At 33.6% G+C, this 25,275-nt stretch overlaps 1 protein-coding gene across 1 annotated transcript; it reads left to right on the top strand.

Annotated features, from left to right (window-relative positions):
* LOC109354283 (serine/threonine-protein kinase Nek2-like) lies at positions 18,506 to 25,198 on the top strand. Its single transcript, XM_019596668.1, has 15 exons — positions 18,506 to 18,790; positions 19,405 to 19,519; positions 19,765 to 19,831; positions 20,104 to 20,169; positions 20,496 to 20,542; positions 20,657 to 20,702; positions 20,815 to 20,895; positions 20,997 to 21,039; positions 21,114 to 21,163; positions 21,263 to 21,344; positions 21,443 to 21,492; positions 22,105 to 22,178; positions 22,663 to 22,714; positions 23,528 to 23,971; positions 24,314 to 25,198. The coding sequence occupies exons 2-15, from the start codon at positions 19,434 to 19,436 to the stop codon at positions 24,968 to 24,970; spliced, it is 1,845 nt and encodes a 614-aa protein (XP_019452213.1). The 5' UTR covers positions 18,506 to 18,790; positions 19,405 to 19,433; the 3' UTR covers positions 24,971 to 25,198.

The following is a 25,275-nucleotide window of genomic DNA, read 5'->3' as shown; positions in this document are numbered from 1 at the left end:
TACTAGCAACTTATAATCAGCCCAAAAATACTCCCCTATATAATCCAATGTCTATAACTCTATTCCTTTTGTAGTCTATATTTGGTTCAAACGGGCATTTTTCCTTTATACGCATTGTTTACTGAGATAGTTTCAGATGAATTTGATCTCCCCATTTCTTATAGATTATTCACCACTTAAGTTTTTCATGTTTAGTGGTGATTTTTTTTACTACCAAAGAGTTTGTGATTAACCTCTCAACAAGTATTGCTCATAGGAATTGAACTATCGATTTTAGGGATATAGTAGAACCTTACACCACTATATCAACTCATTGTTGTTTGTTAGTGGTGAAATTTGAACTCACATTAATTTGACTTGTGTTAAATCCTTAATAAATGAACCAACATTTCCTGAAAACTTATTATTATTATTATTATAATAATTAGCGTGTCGACAAATATTTTGTGCTTTCCGACCTGCATTCTTATTTCCTAGTATTAAATATTTAAGAGAATTGTATTATATTTTTTGTGATAAAAGAAATATGAAAATGAGTTGTAATTCTTTTAAGAAACCACATTGATAATATAATATTTTTAGGTATGTAACTTTCTCTAACTTCTATTAATATTTTTTATTATGTATAAAAACATTGTAATAATAGTTAATTAAAGGGTAAAATAGACAATAAGAAATTATACCATATTAAGTAGTTATAAGATGTTTTAGCTTTATATATAGTATAGATAATAATAGAAGCACCGAAGGCACTTCAAAATTCTCCATATTTTTTTCTTTTCTTTCTAAATTAGTGTGCTAATCAGAAATATCCACCGTCTTTAGCTTTTGTTTAAGAGTTTTTATTTATGGTCTTCTCTCCCGGAGACTTAAGTAGCACTTCATTGCATGCATCAACTTCTCCTATATGTTTCATATCCTCAAATTCAGCTCATAAGCCATAACACACGGTTAGTGTTTGTCGCTAGTAAGCGTGATTTATGTTGCAGAAAAATTAAAATTGTCTCTAGCAGTGCATTTTTTCTTCATATTTATAATGCGTCCGTTCATTGGTTCATCAAAATTAATTAATAGCTTTTTATAGGCAATTTTTGGATGGAGATGAATAAAATTGTGTAAGGAACATTTTTTGAACTCATATCTTCATATTCTATATCTCATAACTATATCAACTAAACTAGTCTTGTGATAATATGTAAATTAGGGGTGGCAATTGGATGAGTTTGGATGGATTTGGATATGGATCCTAATGGATGGATAGAAAACTATCCATCAATCCATATAAATCCATTACATCACATTTTTAAATTATCCAATCTATCCATATACAATGGATTCAAATCCATTCATTCTATCCATGTATTCATTTTAATGGATTAGATGGATGGATATCCAACCCACTTTTTTAATTTGAATAAAACATTTTTAATAAAGCAATTTGAAGAAGAAAAATTATTTTCAAAATTATTATTTAATAAAGCATTTTTAAATATCAATTTAAAAAAAATAATTTCCTTAACAAACACTTTTAAAAATGTTTTTTTGATAAGCACTTTTAAAAATGTGAATTTTTGAAGTTTTTTAATAAGCATTCTTATTGGCAAGAATCTCTGGTGCAACATAATTGGTAGGAGTGTAAAAGTTTGGTTCAGTTTTTGACGCAATTTAATGAACCGAACTTAAATGGTTCCAAATAAAAAAACTGAACCGAACCGGAGAACCGAACCGAACCGAACCGCATTTTATGGTTCAGTTTCATCAATTTCACGGTTTAAACCGGAACTGCTTACACTCTTAATAATTGGGACTTCCACAAGTTGTATCCAACAATCTATCATCCTACAATATTTCATTTTGTTATTATATTATCATATTAGTCAATAATCAAAATGATATATTTATACTTTGTATTATGATGTTGGGGTAAAGCACTAAGGCCGAAATTGTTTATACTTTTTTGATAAGCACTTTTTAAAATCACAATTGCAATTTTCAACTTTTATAATGTGTGTGAGATTATTCTTAGAAAGGTGAGAGATATTTTTTATATTAATACTGAATTAATTGGAAAAAAAATTATTTTAAATTTAATTTTTTGGATGGATTGGGTATCCATCCAAATAGATATACCCATAGATATCCATTAGATATAATAGATGAATTTGAATCCATTCATTATCAATACTATCCATTGAATTATATCCATTTAAATCCATTAGTTCTAATGGATGAATTTGGATGGATTTAATTTGAATGGATTTGGATGGATTTTGGATTATAGATAATTTTGTCACCCCTAATGTAAATTATGACAACATGCATGAAGTTGGGTACTTGTATATATAGTGTTGGATATTCCAAGTGTGAATGAATAAGTCTCACATTGTGCAACAGTGGATGAGTTAAAGAACATAGAAGTATATGGAGAAATGTTTCTTTCACTTAGCCCATGGAGAAATGTTGTATCCCATGGATGAAAGATCTCCCAACAAGTGGTATCAGAGCTGATGGTTCGGCGGCTCAATGAAGTATTGAAGCGACAAGTGGTCGGTAGATCCATGAGAGATCCTTGTGTCGAAAGTCTTCCTGACAATAGGTCAAGGTGGTGTGTTCCGTTGATGAAAGGATAAGCCAACGACTGTGCAAGTAGATAGAAAGCTGAGCTCTGGTGTATCCACTATCCAATACTCGAAGGGAAACTCACACTTGAGGAGGAGATGTTGGGTATTCCAAGTTTGAATGAATAAGTCTCATATTGTGCAAAAGTGGATGAGTTAAAAAACATATAAGTGAATGAACTCATAGACCTAATGTCTTAAGGTTTGGGTCAAGATGTGTGGTGTAAAACCCACTTTTATGCTTCTTTCACTTAGTTCATGAAGAAATGTTGTATCCTATGGATGAGAGATCTCCCAACATATACTACTTCACAAGGTACCAAAAAAAGTGCTCATGAGCTACAAAAAGGAATGATAAATATTGATAATCATGAGCTAGGTTTAAATATGGGGATTTCATTTTAAATTGTACATGTTGTTGAATTTATATAAAATGTATAATTAATATTTTCATAATTCGCTTGAAAATTTATTCAATTCAATTAGCGTTTTTTAATAGTCTATATCTAAAGTCTAAGTCTTTGAGACATTTAACATGTCTCACTTTGAAGTGAAGAAACGTCTCTTATTGATTCTTTTATATGTCAATAAAGCAAATTCTATCATATCCCTTATGTAAAAAGTTGGTTTCTTTCAAGGTGTGTAATTAGGAGTGATCTTAATATTTTATGGGCGTGGTGTGGGATAAAGTTAGGACTCCTAATCTAGAAAGAGCTAATTATGTACAATTTGTATGCTTCTGAGCAAAATTGAGGGCCCAAAATAAATTTATATGGTAAAATAAAAATGAATGTGTGTTATTTGTAAAAATTAATAATTATGTAATATATTTATAATAAATTTTGAATAAAAAAGATTCATGGAAATCACAAGGACGTGAAATACATTTTCTTTTCACACTCAATGATACTTCTATAAGACTTGAGTCCAAAATATTCGAAGAACTTCTTAATGAACTTTGAACGGTGTCATACAAATTTAATGATAACAACTCGATAGAATGTATGAGTTCAAGTTGCGAGAGACTCCCCACCTCTAGGGGAGAAAATATTGTATGTATGAGTATTTTAATTTAAATGGTAACACACTCAATGAATATATGAATATAATCTAGAGGGGTCACATGTCACGACTTAGATGTTACACATTATGTCATTAATTATTTTAATTACATATCAATTATATGATAATATAATAATCATTATCACCAACAAAGTATTAAGTAAATTTATTTGGAGAGTGCTATAATTGATAATATAACCTATTTAAAAAGAATAAAATCAAGAGTTGTCTGTCCCATGAGAATATATTTTTTTATAAAAACTATCAACATAAGATTACTTGTGTATATAAAAAAATTGGAGCCTCGACAATATGTGGCTTTACATTTGTGCAATCTTTAAGGGTTAGTTTGAGAGTTGAATTTTGGGTGGAAAGTGAAGACTTATGGGCCATGAAATACCCTTATGAGATGACTCTCAAACCTTCATTTTTCTCCAAAATCCAACTCTCAAACTAACATAGGGTTGACCTTTTATGTGACGACTCTTGCCATAAATATTGCTTTCATCCTCTTATTAATTTTGTTATATATACTAAAAGTGATTAATTAATATTATAAGGTTTTGCTATATTTTGCTCCTGGTTATTTAATTTATCCATATTACATCCATTGTCCGGATCGGTTAAAATCGACTATCCACTAAGATTCTAGCCCATCACAAGAGAAATAATATTGGGCCATGTGGTTATTGATCATACCCAAATGGTCGACACACTTAAGAGAAAAGACGACTATGACAAGGCAATCTAGTCAATACTTACAACGTTGCAAACCCTCTCATTGCCAGAACATCACATAACCCTGCTATAGGATTGAATGTGTCATTTAAGCATTATGAGCTATTCCATATCATGTGGTAGAAATAGACCTAATATGCAACTACAACGGTCTAAACAAAGACATTGTAAGGCGACTCGCCTAGGCAAGAGCATTATGTCATAGTTACAATAGGGCGACTCATTGTATTAAAACATCACTACGTCAGAATAGCAAAACAACAACGCTTAAAATTGTTATTTAACAGCGCTTTTGTGACGTTTTTTATGTGAGCGCAATAGTACATAAGGTTATATTCAACAACATTTTTTGTGACGCTGTAGAAAGTAGACATTTAACGACGCTCATTGAAGCAAACACTGTTAAATATCTACTTTCTAAATAAGACAATATATATCCCAGACATTCTATCAAACACGTGACAAACATGTCAAACTCCACCACATTTACAATAGATTTATTAAATCACCAACGACTTCAACTACATTTAACCTTAACAGATTCCAATATTATAAAATAACATATGATTAATGAGATCTTACGCAAATTGTTTATTCTTTCTCCTCCAATGTTCACCATAGTCAAAAACCTACAACATCATAGCTGCATAACTTCACACCAAATAAAGATCACACTATTAGTGAAGAAAGAAATAAATGAACTAAAATAAGATAATGATTTACCTTATGTTTGAAGAGAGAAACCAAAAATCGATAACTTCACAACAAATAAAGATCAGAGAGAAATAAATGAGTTAAAATAAGATAATGATTTACCTTATGCTTGAAGAAGAGAACAACCAAAAATCGATAATTTGCTTAAAGAGAGAAGCTAAAAACAAAAGAGAAAAAAAATGTAACTTATGGAGAAGAAGAAAGGTAAGAAATCTTTTGAATTTGAAAAGATTTTCGCTCACTAAAACAAGCGTTTAACAACGCTTATTGAAGAAATATTGTTAAATATATAAAGCTTTAATAGTGCTTGCTTCAATAAGCGTTGTTAAAGATAACATCTTTAACAACGCTTTCTTCAATAAGCGCTGTTAAAGATAACACATTTAACAATGCTTATTGAAGAAGTGTTGTTAAATATATGAAGTATGATCTTTAACAGCGCTTCCTTCAATAAGCGTCGTTAAAGGTAACACCTCTAACAACGCTTGCTTAAATAAATGTTGTTAATTCTCTTCTGCCTTACATTTAACAACATTCAACACATAAACGTTATTGAATGAGCGTTGTTAAATATCAATTCTGGCGTAGTGCATCTCGACTAGTATAGGCAAAGACAAGGCAGAGTAGCTCGGCATGATTAAAATATATACATTGGAAAACATCCCACTCAACCTCTCTAAAAATAGGAGGTGCCCCTCACAAACACTGTTATGGAATTTTCTAGAGACTAGGGGAAATAGACTGCAGGGAATTACAACAACTAAATCAACAAGAAAATACTGAATAATTACTTCATTAATTCTTTCTGCAGTAGCAACAGCTGACTATATAAACACCTTTCAAGTAGTTTTTAGGGTTTACATCCTACACTGGGCTTACATACTTGGCCCACTATTTTTAATTAAAATAAAATACTGAACATATTTAAATATCTTCAATGTAATCTGCAAGCCACTTAGACTTTTGAATGTTTCTTTTGGGTCGAGTTGGGCCTTCTGTCTCAATTTTGCTATCATTGCCCATCTCTTCATGAAAAACCTTGTCCACAAGGTTTGTAGAGTCATCTAAAACTGTGTTGGGAATGAAATGAAATTCAAAATTCGAATCTGGTATTAATGGCAGAGATTGTTTGGCCACTGCTACACGTTTCTGCGCACTGCCCAAGGGAGTGATTAAAGGCAACGACTCAGTGTAATTAATTAATTGAGGAGAGAGAATTGTATCCGACGGCCAAGATGGAAGTAGCATATCACACGGTTGAGATGGAGCCACATTGGGAACCTGAAGTGTTGTACTTGGGGAATTGAGTGGAGAGTTAATAAAATTATTACTTTCATTCAATTCATTTCCCCTATTTGTTGCCAAAATCCTCTCACCGTGTTCTCCCTTCTTCCTTTGTTCTTCCAAAAAATCTTCCCACATCTCCAAACCTTCTGCCTCACGCCCTTTCTCATTTCTCTTCCTTACTTCCTTGGTTTTCTTACTCATCGAATCAGCCACATGCACACCCAGTAAGGGTGTTTCATCTCTAACATTTTGGAGTGAACCTTGCTCCACCGTGGCATCTTCTTCTCTACTCTTCTTCTTCCTCACCGAAGCACCCAAATGTATTTCCAGGGGTGGTTGTTTTCCTTTTTCAGCCTGTGCGGTAGTGTCTTTCATCACCGAGTCACCTCGTCCTCCGTTCGGGGATGGGTCTGTTGGTCCAGAAAGGGCCATCTCTTCGTCAGAGGTGAAAGGAACAGTGGTCTCCGGTGGTTGACCATAGAAACGCTTCAGAGCAGATACGTGAAAGACGGGGTGAACCCGTGAGTGGTCAGGTAATGCTAATTCATATGCCACACTACCGATCCGCCGAAGAACCTTGAATGGCCCGAAGAACCGTCTAGAGAGCTTTTTGGAAGGTCGTCGAAAAACTGTTTGTTGACGATAGGGTTGTAACCGCAACAACACCCAATCCCCTTGATTGAAGGTAATATCACATCTCTTTGTGTCAGCTTGTGATTTCATCCTCTTTTGTGCATGTGTTAGATGTTGTTTAAGAGTAGATAATAACTCAGCTCTCATATACAATGTATCCTGAATTTTTGAGTTTGTTGTTGTGTCGGGCAGGTAATCTTTGAGGCCCGGGGGAGCTCGGCCATACAAGGCTTCAAAAGGGGAGAGTTGAATGGAAGAATGATGACTGGTATTGTACCAGTATTCAGCCAAAGGAAGGCAGGAGAACCACTTTTTCGGATGTGAGCCTGTGAGACATCGCAGGTAAGTCTGTAACCCTCGATTTACTACCTCAGTCTGTCCATCCGATTGCGGATGATACGCTGTACTGTAGCATAGTGTAGTACCCAACAGCTTGAAAAGCTCATTCTAGAAGGTGCTTACAAATAGCTTATCACGGTCCGAGACAATAGTCTTTGGAACTCCGTGGAGCCGACAGATTTCATCAAGAAATCGGTGAGCTAGGCTCTCGGCTGTAAATTTGGTTGGAAGTGCTATAAAATGCGCATATTTTGTGAGTATATCCACAATCACCCAAATCACGGTATGGCCATGTGACAGTGGTAAATGTGTCACAAAATCCATTGACAGATCTTCCCAAACTTTTTCGGGAATTGGAAGTGGTTGTAACAGACCTTGGTATTTCTTTGGCAGGTACTTGTTAGTTTGGCAGACAACACAGTGACGAACAAAAACCTTGATCTGCTTAGCGATTCCAGGCCAGGAGCAAGAAGCAGATATTCGGGCAAGGGTGGCCTTCCAACCCGAGTGACCCGCTACCGGAGTATCATGGTATTCACTGATGAGGGACAACCTCAGGTTCTCCAAATCAGGTATAAAGATCTGCCCTTTGTAGAATAATAGGCCTTGTGAAAAATGATATTTTTTTTTCATACTAGTATCTGATTCATGTTTGTTAATGATTGCATGCCCCTATGGTGAAGAAAAAAATTTCCTTAGACGATCTAGAAGTTGTGGAAATGTTGAAGACAAGACTGCCATGATAGGGGTATCCTCACTACCACGTCGAGATAAGGCGTCTGCAACCCGATTTGAGGTACCAGTTCTATACTTGATTATATACTGAAATCCAATTAATTTGGTTGCCCATTTCTGCTGTTCTGGAGTTTGAAACCCTTGAGTCATCAAGTGTCGTAAACTTTGTTGATCAGTATAAATAGTAAACTGTTTACCTAACAAGTATTGCCTCCATTTCTTAACAGATTCGGTCACGGCAAACATCTCTCGGACGTAAGCAGATGAGTGTTGCATCTTGGAGGACATCTTCTTACTGAAGTAAGCAAGTGGATGACCCTTTTGAGATAGGACTGCACCGATGGCCAGAGCGGATGCATCAGTCTCAACAACAAAGGGCGCAGAGAAATCTGGAAGTTACAACACTGGTGTTGTTGTCATTGCTGTCTTTAGAATTGTAAAGGCGGATTGTGCCTCTGTAGACCATTTAAACTGTTGTAATTTTAATAAGTCGGTAAGGGGAGCCGCAAGAGAGGCATAGTGACGAACAAACTTTCGATAAAAACCCGTGAGGCCCAGGAAACCCCTGAGAGCCATTAGAGAACGAGGTGGAGGCCAATCCACCATTGCTTGGATCTTATCGGGGTCTGGGGTGACTCCGCCTGCTGTGATAATGTGCCCGAGATAAGTGACAGATGCAACACCGAAAGAGCACTTGGAAAGCTTGGCATAAAACTGATTAGTAATTAATAGGTCCAAAATCACACGCAAATGAACTAAATGATCATCTAAACAACTACTATAGATAAGTATGTCATCAAAGAATACCAATACAAATCGTCTAGATGTGGCCTTAAGAGGTCATTCATAGCCGCCTGAAATGTGGACGGCGCATTAGTTAGCCCAAACGGCATAACTAGGAATTCATAATGACCATCAAATGTTCGAAATGCAGTTTTGTGTGTATCCCTTGGTTGCACACGAATCTGATGGTATCCTGACCTCAGATCAATTTTAGAGAATATAGTAGCACCACCAAGTTCATCCAACAACTCCTCAATTGTTGGGATTGGAAAACGATCCTTCACTGTCAAGGCATTCAATGCCCTATAATCCACACAGAATCTCCATGTCCCATCTTTTTTTTTTAACAAGTAAAACTGGGGAAGAAAAGGGGCTAGTACTCGGAGTTATAATGCCCTCTTGTAACATCTCATTAATCATTGTGGTCATGGCTTCTTTTTGATAGTGAGGGTATCGGTATGGTTTTAGTGAAACTGGGGTGGAGTTTGGGATAAGGGTAATATTATGGTCATGTGGTCTAGGTGGGGGTAGGCCTTGTGGTGGTTTGAATACTGGTTGGAAGGTGGAGAGGAGGGTTGAAATCTTAGGGTGTAAGTCTGCCAGGTTAGGTGTTTGTGGTGAGACAGTGTTTGTAATGGGTAAGAATGTAATTGTGTGAAGGGAGGCTATGGAATCTGTGTGTATTAGACGGTTTAGTTGGTGTAAGGTGGAGGGTGCATAGGAAGGAGTATTGTCCCCTTGGAGTGTTATAGTGTTTTCCCCGACTTTAAATGACATGGATGGAATAGCAAAATCAGATGTTACCGGCCCAAGTGTACGCAACCATTCAATCCCTAGGACGACGTCGGCTCCTTTGATAGAAAGTAGATAAAAAGGAATGTGGAATAACTGATTCTGCAGCATGATCGGAGTGTTTGAACACAATCCCGTACAAAAAATGTGTGCACCATTTCCTACCATGACTGGAAATTGTGGTGTTGGGGAAACCTGCAGTTGTAAGTAATGTGCTAGTCTTGGTTGAATGACATTATGTGAGCTTCCAGTGTCCACTAAAACCATAACTGGATGTCCTGCAATAGAGCCTAGAAACCGTAGTGTTTTGGGAGAGGGTTGTCCCTCCAAGGCTTGTTCAGATAGTTGAAAATGGATAAGTTCCTCTTGAGTTTCTTGGGGTTCGACATCCACATTATCAAGACTAGATGAAAACATATCTGTTTATGTAGGAAAATCATCTTCCAATAATAGTAGAAAACGTTGGCACTTATGTCCTGCATGAAATTTCTCATCGCAGTTATAGCAGAGGTCTTGGGCCCGTCGCTCCTGCATTTGAGCAGTTGTGAGACGACGTATGGGAATTTGTGGCTGTTTTGGTAGAATCGGTGGTATTTGGGGTGTGGGAGTGTTCAGTCTAGTGTATGGAATTGTAGGGTTAGGCTGTGTGTAGCGAGGGTGTTTCGGGAATGATTGCTTGGAGTCCTTAATTTTTGATTCTACCAATTTGGCTAGGCCCAATGCCTCAGCAATATTAGTGGGGCGCAAAATAGCCAATTTTTTCCTGATTTCTGATACTAGTCCAGATAGAAAACAATTTAAAATTACCTCGGGAGAGAGACCCCAAATTCTGTTACAAATCTTCTCAAACTGTTGTTGGTATTCTGCCACAGACCTAGTTTGGCGAAGTTTGAATAACGTAGCCTAGTGATTTTCATAGCATGATGGACCAAATCGAATCTCTAGGGATCTAGTAAAGCTTTCCCAGTCACTAAAATTTGTATTTAAAAATGCCCATTTGAACCAACTTAATGCTTCACCTTTCATATAAAATGAAATCATAGGCATACGTTGTTCTGGTGGAACTTGATATAGTTGGAAAAACTGTTCTGCCTGGAACAACCAATCGAGAGGCTCAGATCCATCAAAGGGGTGTAATTGTAACTTTGGGGGGCTAGGTTGTGGAGGGGAAGTGCAGGTAGGGTGGAAGTTTGGTCTAGCATATGAGGGATGAGGAAAGAAAAATGGAGGGACTGGAGAGGGCGTGTAGGGGTGGGGAACGGGTGGGGCTGGTGGTGATAGAGGTGGGAGGTTCGGGTTGGATGAAGATGGGATGTTGTTTGGGTCAGGTGGTTGAGGTGGAACAAAAGAAATACCTGCAAGTTTTTCTGTGATGGATTTGAGGGATTCAGCAATTGCTTCATGTCTTGCATCTTGCTGGTCCTTGTTCTCTTGCAATTTTTCTGCAAAAATTTGCAGTAGTGATTCATCTATGTCTTTGGAGTTTTTAGGAGGCATGAGTCAAGAATGAAAGCACCAAAATGTTATGGAATTTTCTAGAGACTAGGGGAAATAGACTGCAGGGAATTACAACAACTAAATCAACAAGAAAATACTGAATAATTACTTCATTAATTCTTTCTGCAGTAGCAACAGCTGACTATATAAACACCTTTCAAGTAGTTTTTAGGGTTTACATCCTACACTGGGCTTACATACTTGGCCCACTATTTTTAATTAAAATAAAATACTGAACATATTTAAATATCTTCAATGTAATCTGCAAGCCACTTAGACTTTTGAATGTTTCTTTTGGGTCGAGTTGGGCCTTCTGTCTCAATTTTGCTATCAAACACATTCTCATACTTTCACTCTACATTCTCTTCACATATTTTTATTTATACTGACTTTAACATTGGAATTCATTTTTAAGTAATCAATCAAGATGATCCAAGATTGGCTCTCCCCAAAATATAGTATAAAGATCAAGACTCTGGCCTAACACTTCTATGCTAAAGAATAGGTAGCCAATTGTAGTGTTACTGGTAACATTAAATCAACTTGTTATATTGGCCACATGGGAATATATAGCAAAATCCTTATCATAATATAATAAACATTAAATTGCAAATCATGCCATCCAATTTTTAGACTTTGGGAAAATTATTTCTTAATTGAAGTTTTGAATATATATATATATATATATATATATATATATACGTTTTATAATTTATTTGTTTAAACTTTAGCATTTAGCAAAATTATTTGCCTAATAATTAAACTGGATGCACGAGGGAGGTTTGATTTAAAGCAAATGGAATTAATGAATCCTCAAACAATGGTAACTTTGTGCTTCAGGATGTGAAGTAAACCAAGAGGAAATATGATCAGATGGCAATGTCCTATGAGCATTTGCAAAGAACTAAATACTATTGCTTCATTTCATCTGGTCAACCTGGTGGGACTGTGGGAGTCACTGATGCATGGTCTCATTCAGAAATCATTTGAGAGAGGGTATAGGATAAAAAATTAAAGGAAAAGAATGTATACATTGATAATTAATACATCATTCACCATTCATTTTCAATCATAATTGACTCTTAAATAAAAATAATATACATCGATAGTGGATAATGTACTAACTATGTATAAATCTTATACTATAAGTGCATGAATATTACACCCAAAAATTATATATTATACATGGTTTCATTTTTATTTTTGTATAAACAAGCAATTTCTATCTTTTATTTTGAGGGGAGTGAAGATAAAAACATGCTTCCTCAGATATTATATGTGTATAGCTAATTATATAAAATATATGAAAAAGAGAGAGGAAAATATACTCAAAAGTTATACATGTAATAAAATAAAGAGTAATTACACATTTCCATCTTCATTTTTTTCGTGGTTACTAATTTTATCCCTTAAAAATTTTAAGTGATATTTTAGTCTCTTACAAATTCAATATCGAGTCACGTTAGTCCTTCCATCATGTGGACACTGTCAAATATGATAGATTTGTTGATATGGCACGTTAAATGTTGACGTGGATCATGGTGAATAGTCCTACATGTACAATTCGTCATGCCAACAAGCCATTTTTTTTCTAAATTTTTTCTGGCTCAAAACGACATCATTTTTGTAAAATTATTTTTTTAAATACTTTTATTTTTATTTTTATACTGAACGATGTCATTTTACATTTTTTAATACATTAAGCAAAACGACTTCGTTTTGCGCAGAATAATTCCAAAACAAATTAAGAAGCAAAACGACGCCGTTTTGCTCCATCTTCTTTCTTAAAACGTTGGGGGTCGATTACAAACCCAAATTGCCCAAATTTGTTATCCTCTTGCATATGACATGAAAAACTATGGTGATGTGAACTCGTGGTGCACCTCTTAAACAAGTTACAACGATGCAAGCTTTGTAGATAGAAGATTTCCTTCTCCATTATGCTGTATATACGTCAAAGACTATGAAGAACCCAAAGAATCAGATATATGGATGTCCATATTTCAAGGTTCACACTGATTTTATTTTTCATTTTATGTGAAGTTTTGATTTATATTATTTTCCACTTCTGAAACAGATTTCATTCTTCTATAAAAATGAAACAAATATTGTGTGAAATTTTTTATGTGAGTTGAAGATTAGGAAAGAAATCAAGCCATGAAGGAATAAAATGAGATTGATCATGCTATAGACATGGATGATTTGCAAGCTAATCTAAAAGAAATTCAAATAATCATGAAATAACATCTCATATGGTCCATAAAATTGTAATTATGATTTGGACCTAAAAAATGATTTGTATATGATAATTAACATATGTGTTTAGTCTATTATATGTTGTTAGTGATTTTATGATTTGGACCTAAAAAATGTATTGAAGTTGAGATTGAGAATGCAGAGGAACCACAGTTTCAGTTTAGACCCTAATTGCATACCAGAAGAATTTGCTCTACGTTGCTTCTCAAGGTCCAAATCCAAGTGGAGTTGCATTTCTTGAGCAATCATGGCCCAATCATCATTTCGTGAAATGGGCATTTATTTATTTATTTAAAAAACCCTTCAAATGCTGGTGGGTTGTGGTTTAGCAAGTTAGACAATTTAAATGGATTAAATTGCTTCTTCAATTCTTCATAACTTAATGTCTTTTTTATTACTATTTTCTACAACAAAAGAAACACTAAAAAACTAATATGGCATACAAAACTTATCCTAAATTAAATAAGAAAAAAATGTGAATTATCATATACAAATCATTCTTCTAGAAGTTATTAGTTCAACAGTCAAAATCATATTTCACCTTAATACAATTTAACTAATATGGAGTTTGTCAAATAGTATAAGATCTTTGTTATAACACTGCAATTTTTTCCTTATCGATAATCCATCCAAAAGTGAATTACTAAATTAATCCTAACAATTAATCTTTAATGACTTGAGGAGAATTCTTAATATAACTTTACTTTTTAAAATTGTTATTTATGTGAGTGTGATTATTTTCATTATTTTTAAAGGTTTCTAACAACATAACTTTGATTACTTTCATTTTTAACTTGAATAATATAAGTAGTAAAGATATATTATTTTTATAGATTGAACTAAAATGTAATATAAATATATTTAAAAGATATTTTGAATTATTTAAAGATTGATGATTGATTACATTTATCTGAAAAAATTAGCTTTAATTCCTAATCACACACAGATTTATTTTTAGTTTACAAATTAATAATTATACTGATTATATATTGCTGATACTAATATGTGATATATTATTGTGATATAAAATATGTTTCTCCTTATAGTTGTGGAAGTGCTAGAGTCTATATATCTTATTTTTACTAAAAATATATTTCTCAAACCCTTATGTCTCCAAGAAGTAGAAAAAAAAGTCACCACTGCCAAACTTTGTATCTCACTCAATTCATAACTCTAACAGCAGAAACAAAGGAGACACCAACTTTCTTTTTCATTAACCAGTTCACTATTCTCTCGTTATTTTCCTTGTCCAGTCTCTTATATTCTTCTTTCTTAAGTATGCCTTCAATTTATTATTGTACCGTTTAGATTATGATTCATACTAAATCCATGCTACGGTCATCATAGTTGGTATCTTACTCCATCCTCTATTTTCTTTTGTATGGTATACGTTGTTTATGAAGGTTGAGTATATAAACAATATGTATGCCTATTTTGAGAATATAGGATGAAAGTCTTGACTTTAGTTCAGTTAGATCCAGGCTATATTGGATTGTGGCTCTCTTATTAGGATAAACTCGTCTTGGTTTGATTGACTGTTTTTTTGTATTAATGATATTCTATTATATTTATATTGGTAAGTAGAAATGATACACATATGTTGTCCCACACTTTGTGCCACTTCATGTCCCATGGGCATGTGATTGGTCAGAAAAAATATATTTAAGTTAAAATTTAATTATTAAATATTTTTCTAACTAATAATAAGCTCATGGTACATGGAGTGGCAAAAAGCATGGAACAACAGATGTGCTCTCAAGTAGAAAGGTCTTATATATCGTGGTTTTATATTTGTAATCCGGGTGTGAAAAACTATAGTATGTTAAGATTGATGTATATTTAGTTTTTCTATTTTATGTTTTGGGGAGAGCCTATGAAAGCTTTTGGAAAATAATATTATTTTAACTTTAACATTTCTATTTTGCGTATTCCGGACAGAGTCTGATGATATCTTTTGAACTGTTAAGATTCTTATATTTTAACATTTTCATTATATATTATTGGCGAAGCTCGAAAAAGTCTTTATACATGTGACATGTTTATGATTAAAAATTCATGTCTAGATGAGTAAAAGAATTATGTATTGTATTTAATAAATATGTTTATTATTTTTACTCTACTAGGTAATCTCTTAGAGTGAATCTCTAGTTTTGATATTGTTGGACTATTTTGTCTTTATATAAAAATTTGTTTAGATGCTTTATTTAAATTGAGGTATGATGTAATGTTCGTGCTTAAGCATATTGGACTACTTTATCATGTTTTAAGTTAACTTGAATTTTTTAAGTAATCTTTTTTTTATCACAAGGTTAACATTTATTTTGGATTAGTAAATTGAGATGTTACATTTGCATCATCACACATTATACATGATCAAAAGCCAAAATTCGACTAGTAAAAATAATACTTGCTATAACAGGTAACTACATACTCTCAATTACTCATGAAATGTAGATATTTTTGCTTATAAAAAATAAATTTCATCCATAAATTCATGGTGAGATACGCATTTGTGCATTTCAATTTTTTATAATGGGAATAATGTTTTAGGGAAAATGGAAGAAAACGTAAGAAGGAAAAGATGTGATCCTCCTTTCTTATTTAATAAGAAAGTTATTCAACAAAATATATAGTAGTTAAACAAATAATTTAATTGTATTTATTTTTATCACTTTTTCATTATTCACAATCTAACAAAGTCAAAGCATTCATATTATCACCCTCAACCCTCCTTAAACACGCTGAAGTGAAGCTCCCATCCAACCCTTAAATAATAAATTTTAAATGAGTTTAGAATAGGAAGTATTGAACTTACTTATGGTAATAAAATAACTTATTATCTTTCTATAAACTTATTTCCATATACTTCCTCAAAAAAATTACTGAATAAACACTTTATCCAAATGTGCTTTTATTATGCAATCTAATATTTGAATTAATTAGAGTTGACAATAAATGTTAGAGCGTGAGTGCATATCAACCCTTAGACACATTCTGACAAAAAAGACACCCCCTCCATAGTCCATGTTGTACAAGTTAAAAGTTTTTTGGGGTACAACTAGAGTATTTTTTCACATTTTTTATAAGAAACTGATTTCCTTTGAGGTTTGTGGTTACCCCTCTCAACTATTCCCAAAAATCGAACTTCCAACTTTAAGAATCTAATAAAACTTTATACTATCAGATCAATATTTTATTGGTAGTTAAAAGTTTTTTTTTTATTGTTTAAAAGAAAAGGTAGAATAATATTATTGAATTTAATTAGAAATGAATGGAAAAAGAGTTAAAGACCGAAAGCACATATGATATGGGTGAAGATAGAGAATAGGTGGTTGAGATTTAAGGCTCTCTAGATCGGGGACATGAAGGGGGGTTAGACGCTAACAACAAAGTTGTGTGTCCCACTATGCTTTCCCGTGTCCACTTCCCTCCATCTAAGGAAATTAAATATAGATACCCAATTTGTATCAAAATATAAAACAATAAAGTATCTTTTGTTATAATATAAGAAGATAAAATATTTTTTACATCCATTAAAATTAAGATATTTGTTCTATTTAATTATTTTTTGTAAAAATATTTCTAAAACTAAAAAAAAATAAAAATAGATGTGTCATATTTTTATTGGTTGTAGGAAATAAATTATATCCTAATATGATGAGATACTTTATTATTTAAATATATATGGTGAACCTTATTATTTATAAATTACTCGCTATTGCCGATGATACTGTAAATGGATTTAATATCCATTTGTGATAATGTAAGCATCTTTTTATACTGTCAGCAAATAATTTACTATTCATATTTTAATTATTGATTCTCAAATAAAAGATAAAAGTAATATAAATCGATGGTGACTGATACGTTGACAACGTAAAAGAAAGTAGATCTTAAACTTATTATAAATCCATACATTTGATTTTGATCTATTTAATTCATATTCTTCTCCTCTTGAATCTTTATGTATATTTTATTGCAATTTCCATTGGTACTGGACTATATTGAACCATTGACATAACATTTTCATTTTACAACTCGTAACATTTTCTTTTGGTGAAGAACCCTTATTATTTTATAATAGAGACAAATTGGTGTTTTTAAGGGAGACAAACTAACTAGTATCTCTATTTGTTTAGTTGACCGTTAAAATGCTTAGGGGGAAAAGTTAAGGGACCTAAGAAATCAATCTATTTAAATATTCTCATAATAATATGAATATGGATTCACCAACTCAGCAATAACTTTTAAAAATAGGGTCCTAGACATTGAGATTGAGACTTAAACGTACTATCAATTATTATAAAATCCCTGTGACTAAACATTTCAAAAGCACGTGAAGTATAAGACTCAATCAAGAGTAAAATAGTTAAGAACTAAACTATCATAATCTTCAACAGTAAAATTAGTTCATTAATAAATTGATGTTGAAACAAAAGCCCAATAAAGCTTACAGTAATGAAGACTAATTGACCGAGTGTCAGACAACCCACTTTTCAACCTTTTTATGGGAAGATAATTTATGGAAAATAATAAAAGAAAGAAATATCTATTTTCAAACTATAAAATGCATATGAAATGAATTTTTGTTGACCAAGAAACTAATCATTTCAAAATGGGTAATAAATGAGTTTAAAATCTGTGACTGACAGTGTAAATTTTTTACATTGTCAGTACATCATTTACCATTGATTTGTATTACTTTTGTTTGAGAGTCAATAATAATTAATAAATCAATGATAAATTATTAAAACATTTACACCGTTAATGTATACATATTAAATCCAATAAATATTGCTTTCACGAATGAAATTGAATATAAAACTAAAAATAAGATATCAATACCTTTTTCTCATATTAAATATATTTAAAGAGAGTGTTTTGATAGAATAAACATATATTAAATATCTTAAATCATATCTCAAACTTTATGTTATATCAATAAAAAATATAAAAAAAATTAAACATTTAATATTTTTTTTATTTTTCCTTCATTGTCATTAGTTTCGGACCTTGTTTGAAAAATCCGATGGACTGTTGTTGGTTTTTGAAGCTCATCTTTTTCCCTTGAGTTCTCTTTATTACTGTTTCTTTGTTACAGAGACTACATTTTGTCCTTTTCTCACTCTGAATGAGAATGGAGATAGAGATTCTTCTGCAACTTCGTTTGGTGCTTCTTCCTGAACAACGGTGTCGTTTTGCAACTACACTTCCATTCTTCAACTTCGCATTCTCCGCTTTGTAACTCATATTTTCTTCTACGTTCTCTCTCTACATTTTCAATCTTTCGGATCCCTTCAACTTCTTCTCAAATCCACCGACTCACCTTAACTCAGGTACATTCTCTTTTTTCTTTCACTTCTCAACCCGATTTGACTTTTCTCTCCGTTTTTTTTTATTTTTTCTTCATTTTTTTTTTAAATTTTCTTGCTGCTTCGATTTTTTCATGTTTCTGCTACAGTTTCTGTTAATGTTTAACTTATTACAGTTCCTAAGCAAAGGATATTTAGTAATGTCATTATTTTTTACTCTAATTGTTACCGTTTCAAGTAGCAGCATTATTTATGCCTTGTTATGAGTATTATAGTTTAATGGAGTAACCATTTGCAACGCACATTATATGTATGCAATTGTTATTTCTATAGATTTCTTATAATAGCTGGAAAGATACTAATAGTTACAGTCTTCCTTATTAGCAGCTCAGTTAAATTACACTAATTGTCCGTTTAACAAGACGTTGGTCTAGTAGTGGCTCCACTTAATCCCCAGATAGAACAAAAAGTCAAGGATTCGACTCTTGGGAGCGACAATTGCTGGTAGACACACTCCCGAAAGTGATTAGTTCCTTATCGAGGGATACCTTTTATTATACCAACTAAAAGTAGGTTTATGGTTATTAACCTAATCTTTTGTGGAAAGATTTAACATGTTTGACTTGTTTTGTAACCAGGAGAGGGAACTCACTTACTAATTGATGATATGGAGCAGTATGAAGTACTTGAGCAAATTGGAAAAGGTGCCTTTGGTTCTGCTCTTCTTGTGAGACATAAGCATGAGAAGAAAAAGTAAGAATGAAACCCACCTTACCTTTTTTCTTTCATGGTTTGCCTCTGTTTTCGCATACTTTAGACAGCAATGTATGTAATTACACTCGGGTACTCGACATCCCTCTTGTTTCAATCTCAAGGAAGGTCAGTGTACATTTTGAAAGAGGGATGCGGAGTGTAATTAAGTCAATTCTTATAGGAGGTTACTATAATTTCCTCTATTATTAACTGTGTTTTTTAACTTTGTATTTTGAATTATATAGGTATGTTCTGAAGAAGATTCGGCTTGCCCGCCAAACTGAGCGCTCTCGTAGATCTGCACACCAGGAGGTTGGTGCTTTTAATAGTAATTCAACCAGTGAATCAACTGATTATCTTATGCTTTTGTTTCTAAAATCTTCTCCTTTGCCTGCTGGTGCATATTGTTTGTGTTCTAGTTCTAGAGGAATTTCATTTTCTAGCGGGTCTATACACAGGTTTCAAGGCTTAATTTGAAATTTAGGCAGCAAACTTAACTTATGTTATAACTCATTTCAGTATGAAATTATTATGGGCATGGTTCAAGATATTTCTAACATATTTATTTCTTATGGCTTGTATAGATGGAGCTCATCTCTAAATTGCAAAACCCATTTATTGTGGATTATAAAGACTCATGGGTAGAAAAGGTATTGTGCGTCTTAATTTGCACTTCCCTTCGTCTCCTTAGGATCTGTTTGCGAGTTGATTTCTGGAGGGTAATGAAGGGAAAGAAAAGGCTTGGGAGCCTTGAAAAACATTTTTGGGATGACTCTCAAGCCTTCCATTTTTCTTCCTTTTCTTTCAAAAACCAACTCGCAAACACACTCCTAGTTAACTATGAGAATAGCTTCTGCTAGAAGCTTTGCCCTGATAAGCATCTGTTGTGACATTGCTATTAATCCTCTTGGGCACTGTATCATAAAAGTTTTCAAGAAGTTCAACTCTTGATCTTTTTTGCCTCCTTTCTTCTCAGGGTTGCTATGTCTGCATTATTATAGGTTATTGTGAGGGCGGAGATATGTAAGTATCTTTTCTCTAACTTGTTCTGGCATGCAATTTATGGTTCTATTTTATTTTAGCTTTGACATGTTGGAGCATGAATGTTTTTCAAAATACACTATTGATTTAACACAGGGCGGAAGCTATAAAGAAAGCTAATGGTGTCCTGTTTCCCGAGGAGGTTTTTAATTAATTTTTTTCTTAGAAATTATAATGCCTTTACCCGTGGACAAGAATAGGGGTAACATTTGGATTTTTGCATTTCTAATCTAAAAAGGGTAATTTGTTTGCAGAAACTTTGTAAGTGGCTTGTTCAACTTCTAATGGCACTTGACTACTTGCACATGAACCACATTCTCCACCGTGATGTCAAGGTTAGTAACAGGCTTCTCCTTGTATGTAGCAATGGTATTTCTATTTCTATCTAAATTCTATCAAGGTATATACTAATGAGAAAAACACATGGTTCTATCAGTGTTCAAATATCTTCTTGACGAAAGATCGTGACATTCGTCTTGGTAAGTTATTCTATTCTTTTAAATAAAGCATAGATGGTTGAAATTTTGCTTACAAGTGATCAATGATGACACAGGTGATTTTGGACTGGCCAAAATTTTGTCTTCTGATGATCTTACTTCCTCTGTAAGAAATATGTAGTCTATGAATTGAATTTACCTTACTGATTTTGACTTTTGCACGACTACTCTACTTGTAATTATCAATAATGTTTTTGTTACATAGGTTGTGGGAACCCCTAGCTACATGTGCCCTGAGCTCCTTGCTGATATACCTTATGGTTCTAAATCAGATATTTGGTCCTTGGGTAAGCACTTCTGTTTTGGTTCCTTTTGCTTCATAAATTTTCTATTACCTGTTTAGTAATTAGTATATATTTATGATCTCTGTTTTATTTTTATACAGGATGTTGTATATATGAAATGACATCACATAAGCCAGCATTCAAAGCATTTGTAAGTTTCTTTTTTAATTAAAAGTTCTCCTTGTCTTTATCTTGGAGCATATTTAATAATTTCGTATATGATGTTGGATGAACAAATTTCAGTTTATTACCAATCAGAGAAACAACTCCTTATCAATTTCACTATCATCCCCTTACTTTCTTTATTTATCATCATTGTTTATGTTTTGAACTCTTGATTATACTTGTATTATATCTGAAAAGATTTCCAATTTACAACATTTTAATGTTTCCATATCTTCTTCCAAAAACTTGGTTATGAAATTATTTATTAAATATAAAACCACCTACAAGCATTCACGTCATAGCTTCAACTTTTGAGATAGTCTCTTGATCACTTATGACATGGTATCAGAGCCTCTATGACCAAGTAGTCAAGAGATCTATCCTTGCCAACCTCATTATTCTAAATAAAAAGTTAAATTCAGCTCAAGCCTAAAAAGTTGGTGCATTGTCTATGGTTCAAGCCACAAAGGCATCTTGTGTGAGGGGGCATGTTAGATATAAAATCATAGATGAGCCTTCACCTAATACCTTTAGCTTTTGGGGTAGTTGGTTCTTGTATTCATGGCGTTATCTAATTATCTTCAATTTCTATGAACAGGACATACAAGCATTGATTAACAAGATTAATAAGTCCATAGTGGCTCCTTTGCCAACAAAATATTCTGGTTCATTGTAAGTCCCTGTTCTTTCATTGTGTAGGTAATTTGGCTGATCCTGCCATTTGCAAATTGCATGACGACATCTTAAATGTTAAACTTTGCATTTTCACAAACCTAGTGCCTAAAGTTTACCAAAGCCAACAGCTATGGGTTAGCTAAAGATAATTCAAAGCGGGGCTTCTTGTAAATTTGAAGTAATCAATTATTATTTTTATATAAGAAAAGAATTGTTATAAGAAAAAATGGAGAAAGATACACGAGGATAAGAAATCTTCCTATACACAAAAAGAAGCATCTAGAAACTACTTAAAAGGGACATGCAACAAAGCATGCCAATCTCTCTGCATATCTACCATATTAACCCTGCTAAAGGTCCATGGATTTTACACCAGAGCAATGCCAATCAGGAGGATTTGTTTAATAATTATTTATTGTTTATTTTTATGGATTGCATCATTGATGATTGACCTAGTTAATGTTGTTTTCCCTTTTGACAGCCGAAGTCTTGTTAAAAGCATGTTGCGAAAGAATCCAGAGCTCAGGCCCAGTGTATGTATATTTCTCCTCTGACCTAGAATAATTCAATGAAATGTGTGCAACATCAGGAACCTTACTTCACTTTCTTTGTGTTTTATGGATTTCTCTGCTTGATTGACAGAGGAATTGGGAATTAATATCTGTCCTTAAAACCATGCATTTCAAGTTTGAATGCAAAAAATGGGTCAGACTAAGTTGCATTGATTGTGAAGGGGACTTGTGTTACCCCTTACTTAAAAATATTATTTTTCACACAAAGGTTACATCTGCAAAAGAAAACATTGAATTTTGAGTGGTACAAATATGTCATTTTGCTTAGACTGTAGCTGCCATGTGCACCCATATTATCTGCTAACAGCCTAATACTTGGTTACATTGGTGCTTATATTTATTAATTATAATAATACAATCTTATTCACTATGATAGATTGTCTAGTATTTTAAAACCAGGTGAAGAGAAAATAAATATAAAAAATTCTATTTTAAGAAATGGGGAAAATGTGATACACTGGGTATACTGAATAATCTGTCATTTACATTTGCTGAATATTGTTTCTGATTACTTGTGCCACTGCCTACTTGACAGTGATGATTCTTTTCACCCTTGTACAATCTAATCTTTTTGTAGAATGTCTTGTCTAGCTTTGAAGTCCTTTGTCTCTAACTCTTTATAGATGTTCTTGTCTGGCATCTGCTGCTATTTAACATGTTAAATTTCGCAATAGTTGTAGGTAGATATCATGCTATGTGTTTAACACCAGAACTCTGAGTTTAATCTGATCACTGTCACATGGACCTATTCTCTCTCTGAAATGTATTCTGTAGGCTGCAGAGCTGCTTGGGCACCCATTTCTTGAACCGTATGTTCATAAGGTCCATCTCAAAATCAATAGCCCCAGACGAAGTACATTACCTGTTCATTGGCCAGAATCCAACTATGTGAAGAAAACTAGGTTTGTGGATCCAGAAGATGATCCTATTCCCACCTATAGGGATAGGCGGTATTCTTTCTGCAATGGTCGGACTCTAAATCCTAGTGTGTCTGGAGCTGATCAAGATTCTGTATGCTCTACCCTAGAAATAGATTGTATTCCAGATCATATAAATCAAAGGTTATCAGAATTATGTGTTGGCGATAGCCATGAAGTGAAGTCAATTCATAAGCCTGTTTCCCCAACTTCTGGTGTTCCTAATACTACAAGGCCACCTCCATCTAAAGTTTCTGTCACCAAGAAGAAATCAATGGAATCCTCAAAAAGTCATAAAGTGGTAAGGCAAACTGTAAGTCTTGGGCTTTTTTATTTGTTTGTGGTGGGGTGGGGGGGCATTTATGTGATTGTTTGCCACTTAGTATATTCATGAAACAAACTTAAGCATGTCAACTTTGTAAAATGGGCGATTTTACAATAGAAAGTATTCGTCATCTGTAGAAGTTATACTATATATAATAAACTTATCATAGATTTCTATCTTATGATAATATATATTTAGATTGTAATATTCAAAACAAGGAGGGAGTTTCATGATATTTGGTCCGTCGTATCTCAACCGAAGTTATTGTATACAAAAAAGAGTTCTAGATGTCTGACTTTCTTAAGTTTGTTGTTGCAGCTCCCTGTTTCACGCAATACCACAAAATCTTCCCATACAAACCGCAGAGCATCATTTCCACTGCCAATGGGTGGTACTCAGCAGCCTTCCCGCAGGTCCAGTGTTGGTTTGCTTAGCCACGTGTCTTCGCCAGATATCTCAGTCAACTCTCCCCGTATTGATAAGATAGCTGAATTTCCGTTAGGATCATATGAAGATTCATTTTTTCCCATCAATAGAACATCAACATCTGCAGAAGGTTCTGCTGGCAACCCACCTCGTAGCAATCGTTCAACTATGGTAGACAAATGCACTGTAGAGGTATACGATAGACCTAGTTGTACAGATGCTTGGCAGGGAATCAAGCGCAGCATGCTAAAGGAAATCAATGAGGATAAAAGTGGTTCCTCTGATCAAAATGCAACAGCAGGTCCATCAAGCCACACCTCTTCAGACTTGCGCCGCCGACAATTTGACACTTCATCATACCAACAAAGGGCTGAAGCCTTAGAAGGGTTGCTAGAGTTTAGTGCAAGATTGCTCCAGCAGGCAAGGTATGACGAACTTGGGGTTTTGCTGAAACCATTTGGGCCTGAAAAGGTTTCCCCAAGGGAAACTGCTATCTGGTTGAGTAAGAGCATCAAAGAGAACACTCTCAGCCCTGAAGAATCCCCATAATCTGCTACAATCTATACTGTAGCCATATGTGTAGAGTTCGATGTGTCTTTTCTCACATGGGAACATGTAGGCAGTTGATTTTTGTTGGTTATCAAAGCCTTTTAATTTACCCTTTTCTTTCTCACTTTAGTGAACCCTTGTTTTTCATATGAATGAGGCAGACAATAGATACTTTCATGTAGCATTACCTATCTGATCAGTTTATAATTGCCATAATAGATCTTCTTCTATGTCCTAAGCATTGCTCCTTGCAAGGAGTATTTTAATTATCATGACTTGAAAGCATCTTCTAGAGTATTTTTCTT

Source organism: Lupinus angustifolius, chromosome LG08 (assembly GCF_001865875.1).
Source record: "Lupinus angustifolius cultivar Tanjil chromosome LG08, LupAngTanjil_v1.0, whole genome shotgun sequence".
In the NCBI taxonomy this organism is placed as follows: Eukaryota; Viridiplantae; Streptophyta; class Magnoliopsida; order Fabales; family Fabaceae; genus Lupinus; species Lupinus angustifolius.
Note: the sequence above shows the minus strand (reverse complement) of the source record. Positions and strands in the feature narration are given on the sequence as shown.

What these genes read in the sequence shown, in the direction of transcription:
- LOC109354283 (XM_019596668.1), top strand. Translation starts at nt 19,434, where the DNA reads ATGGAGCAGTATGAAGTACTTGAGCAAATTGGAAAAGGTGCCTTTGGT. An exon ending in ATCCAGAGCTCAGGCCCAGT is followed by an intron (nt 22,715 to 23,527) that starts GTATGTATATTT and finishes TGTATTCTGTAG; the next exon opens with GCTGCAGAGCTGCTTGGGCA. An exon ending in CCTCAAAAAGTCATAAAGTG is followed by an intron (nt 23,972 to 24,313) that starts GTAAGGCAAACT and finishes TTGTTGTTGCAG; the next exon opens with CTCCCTGTTTCACGCAATAC.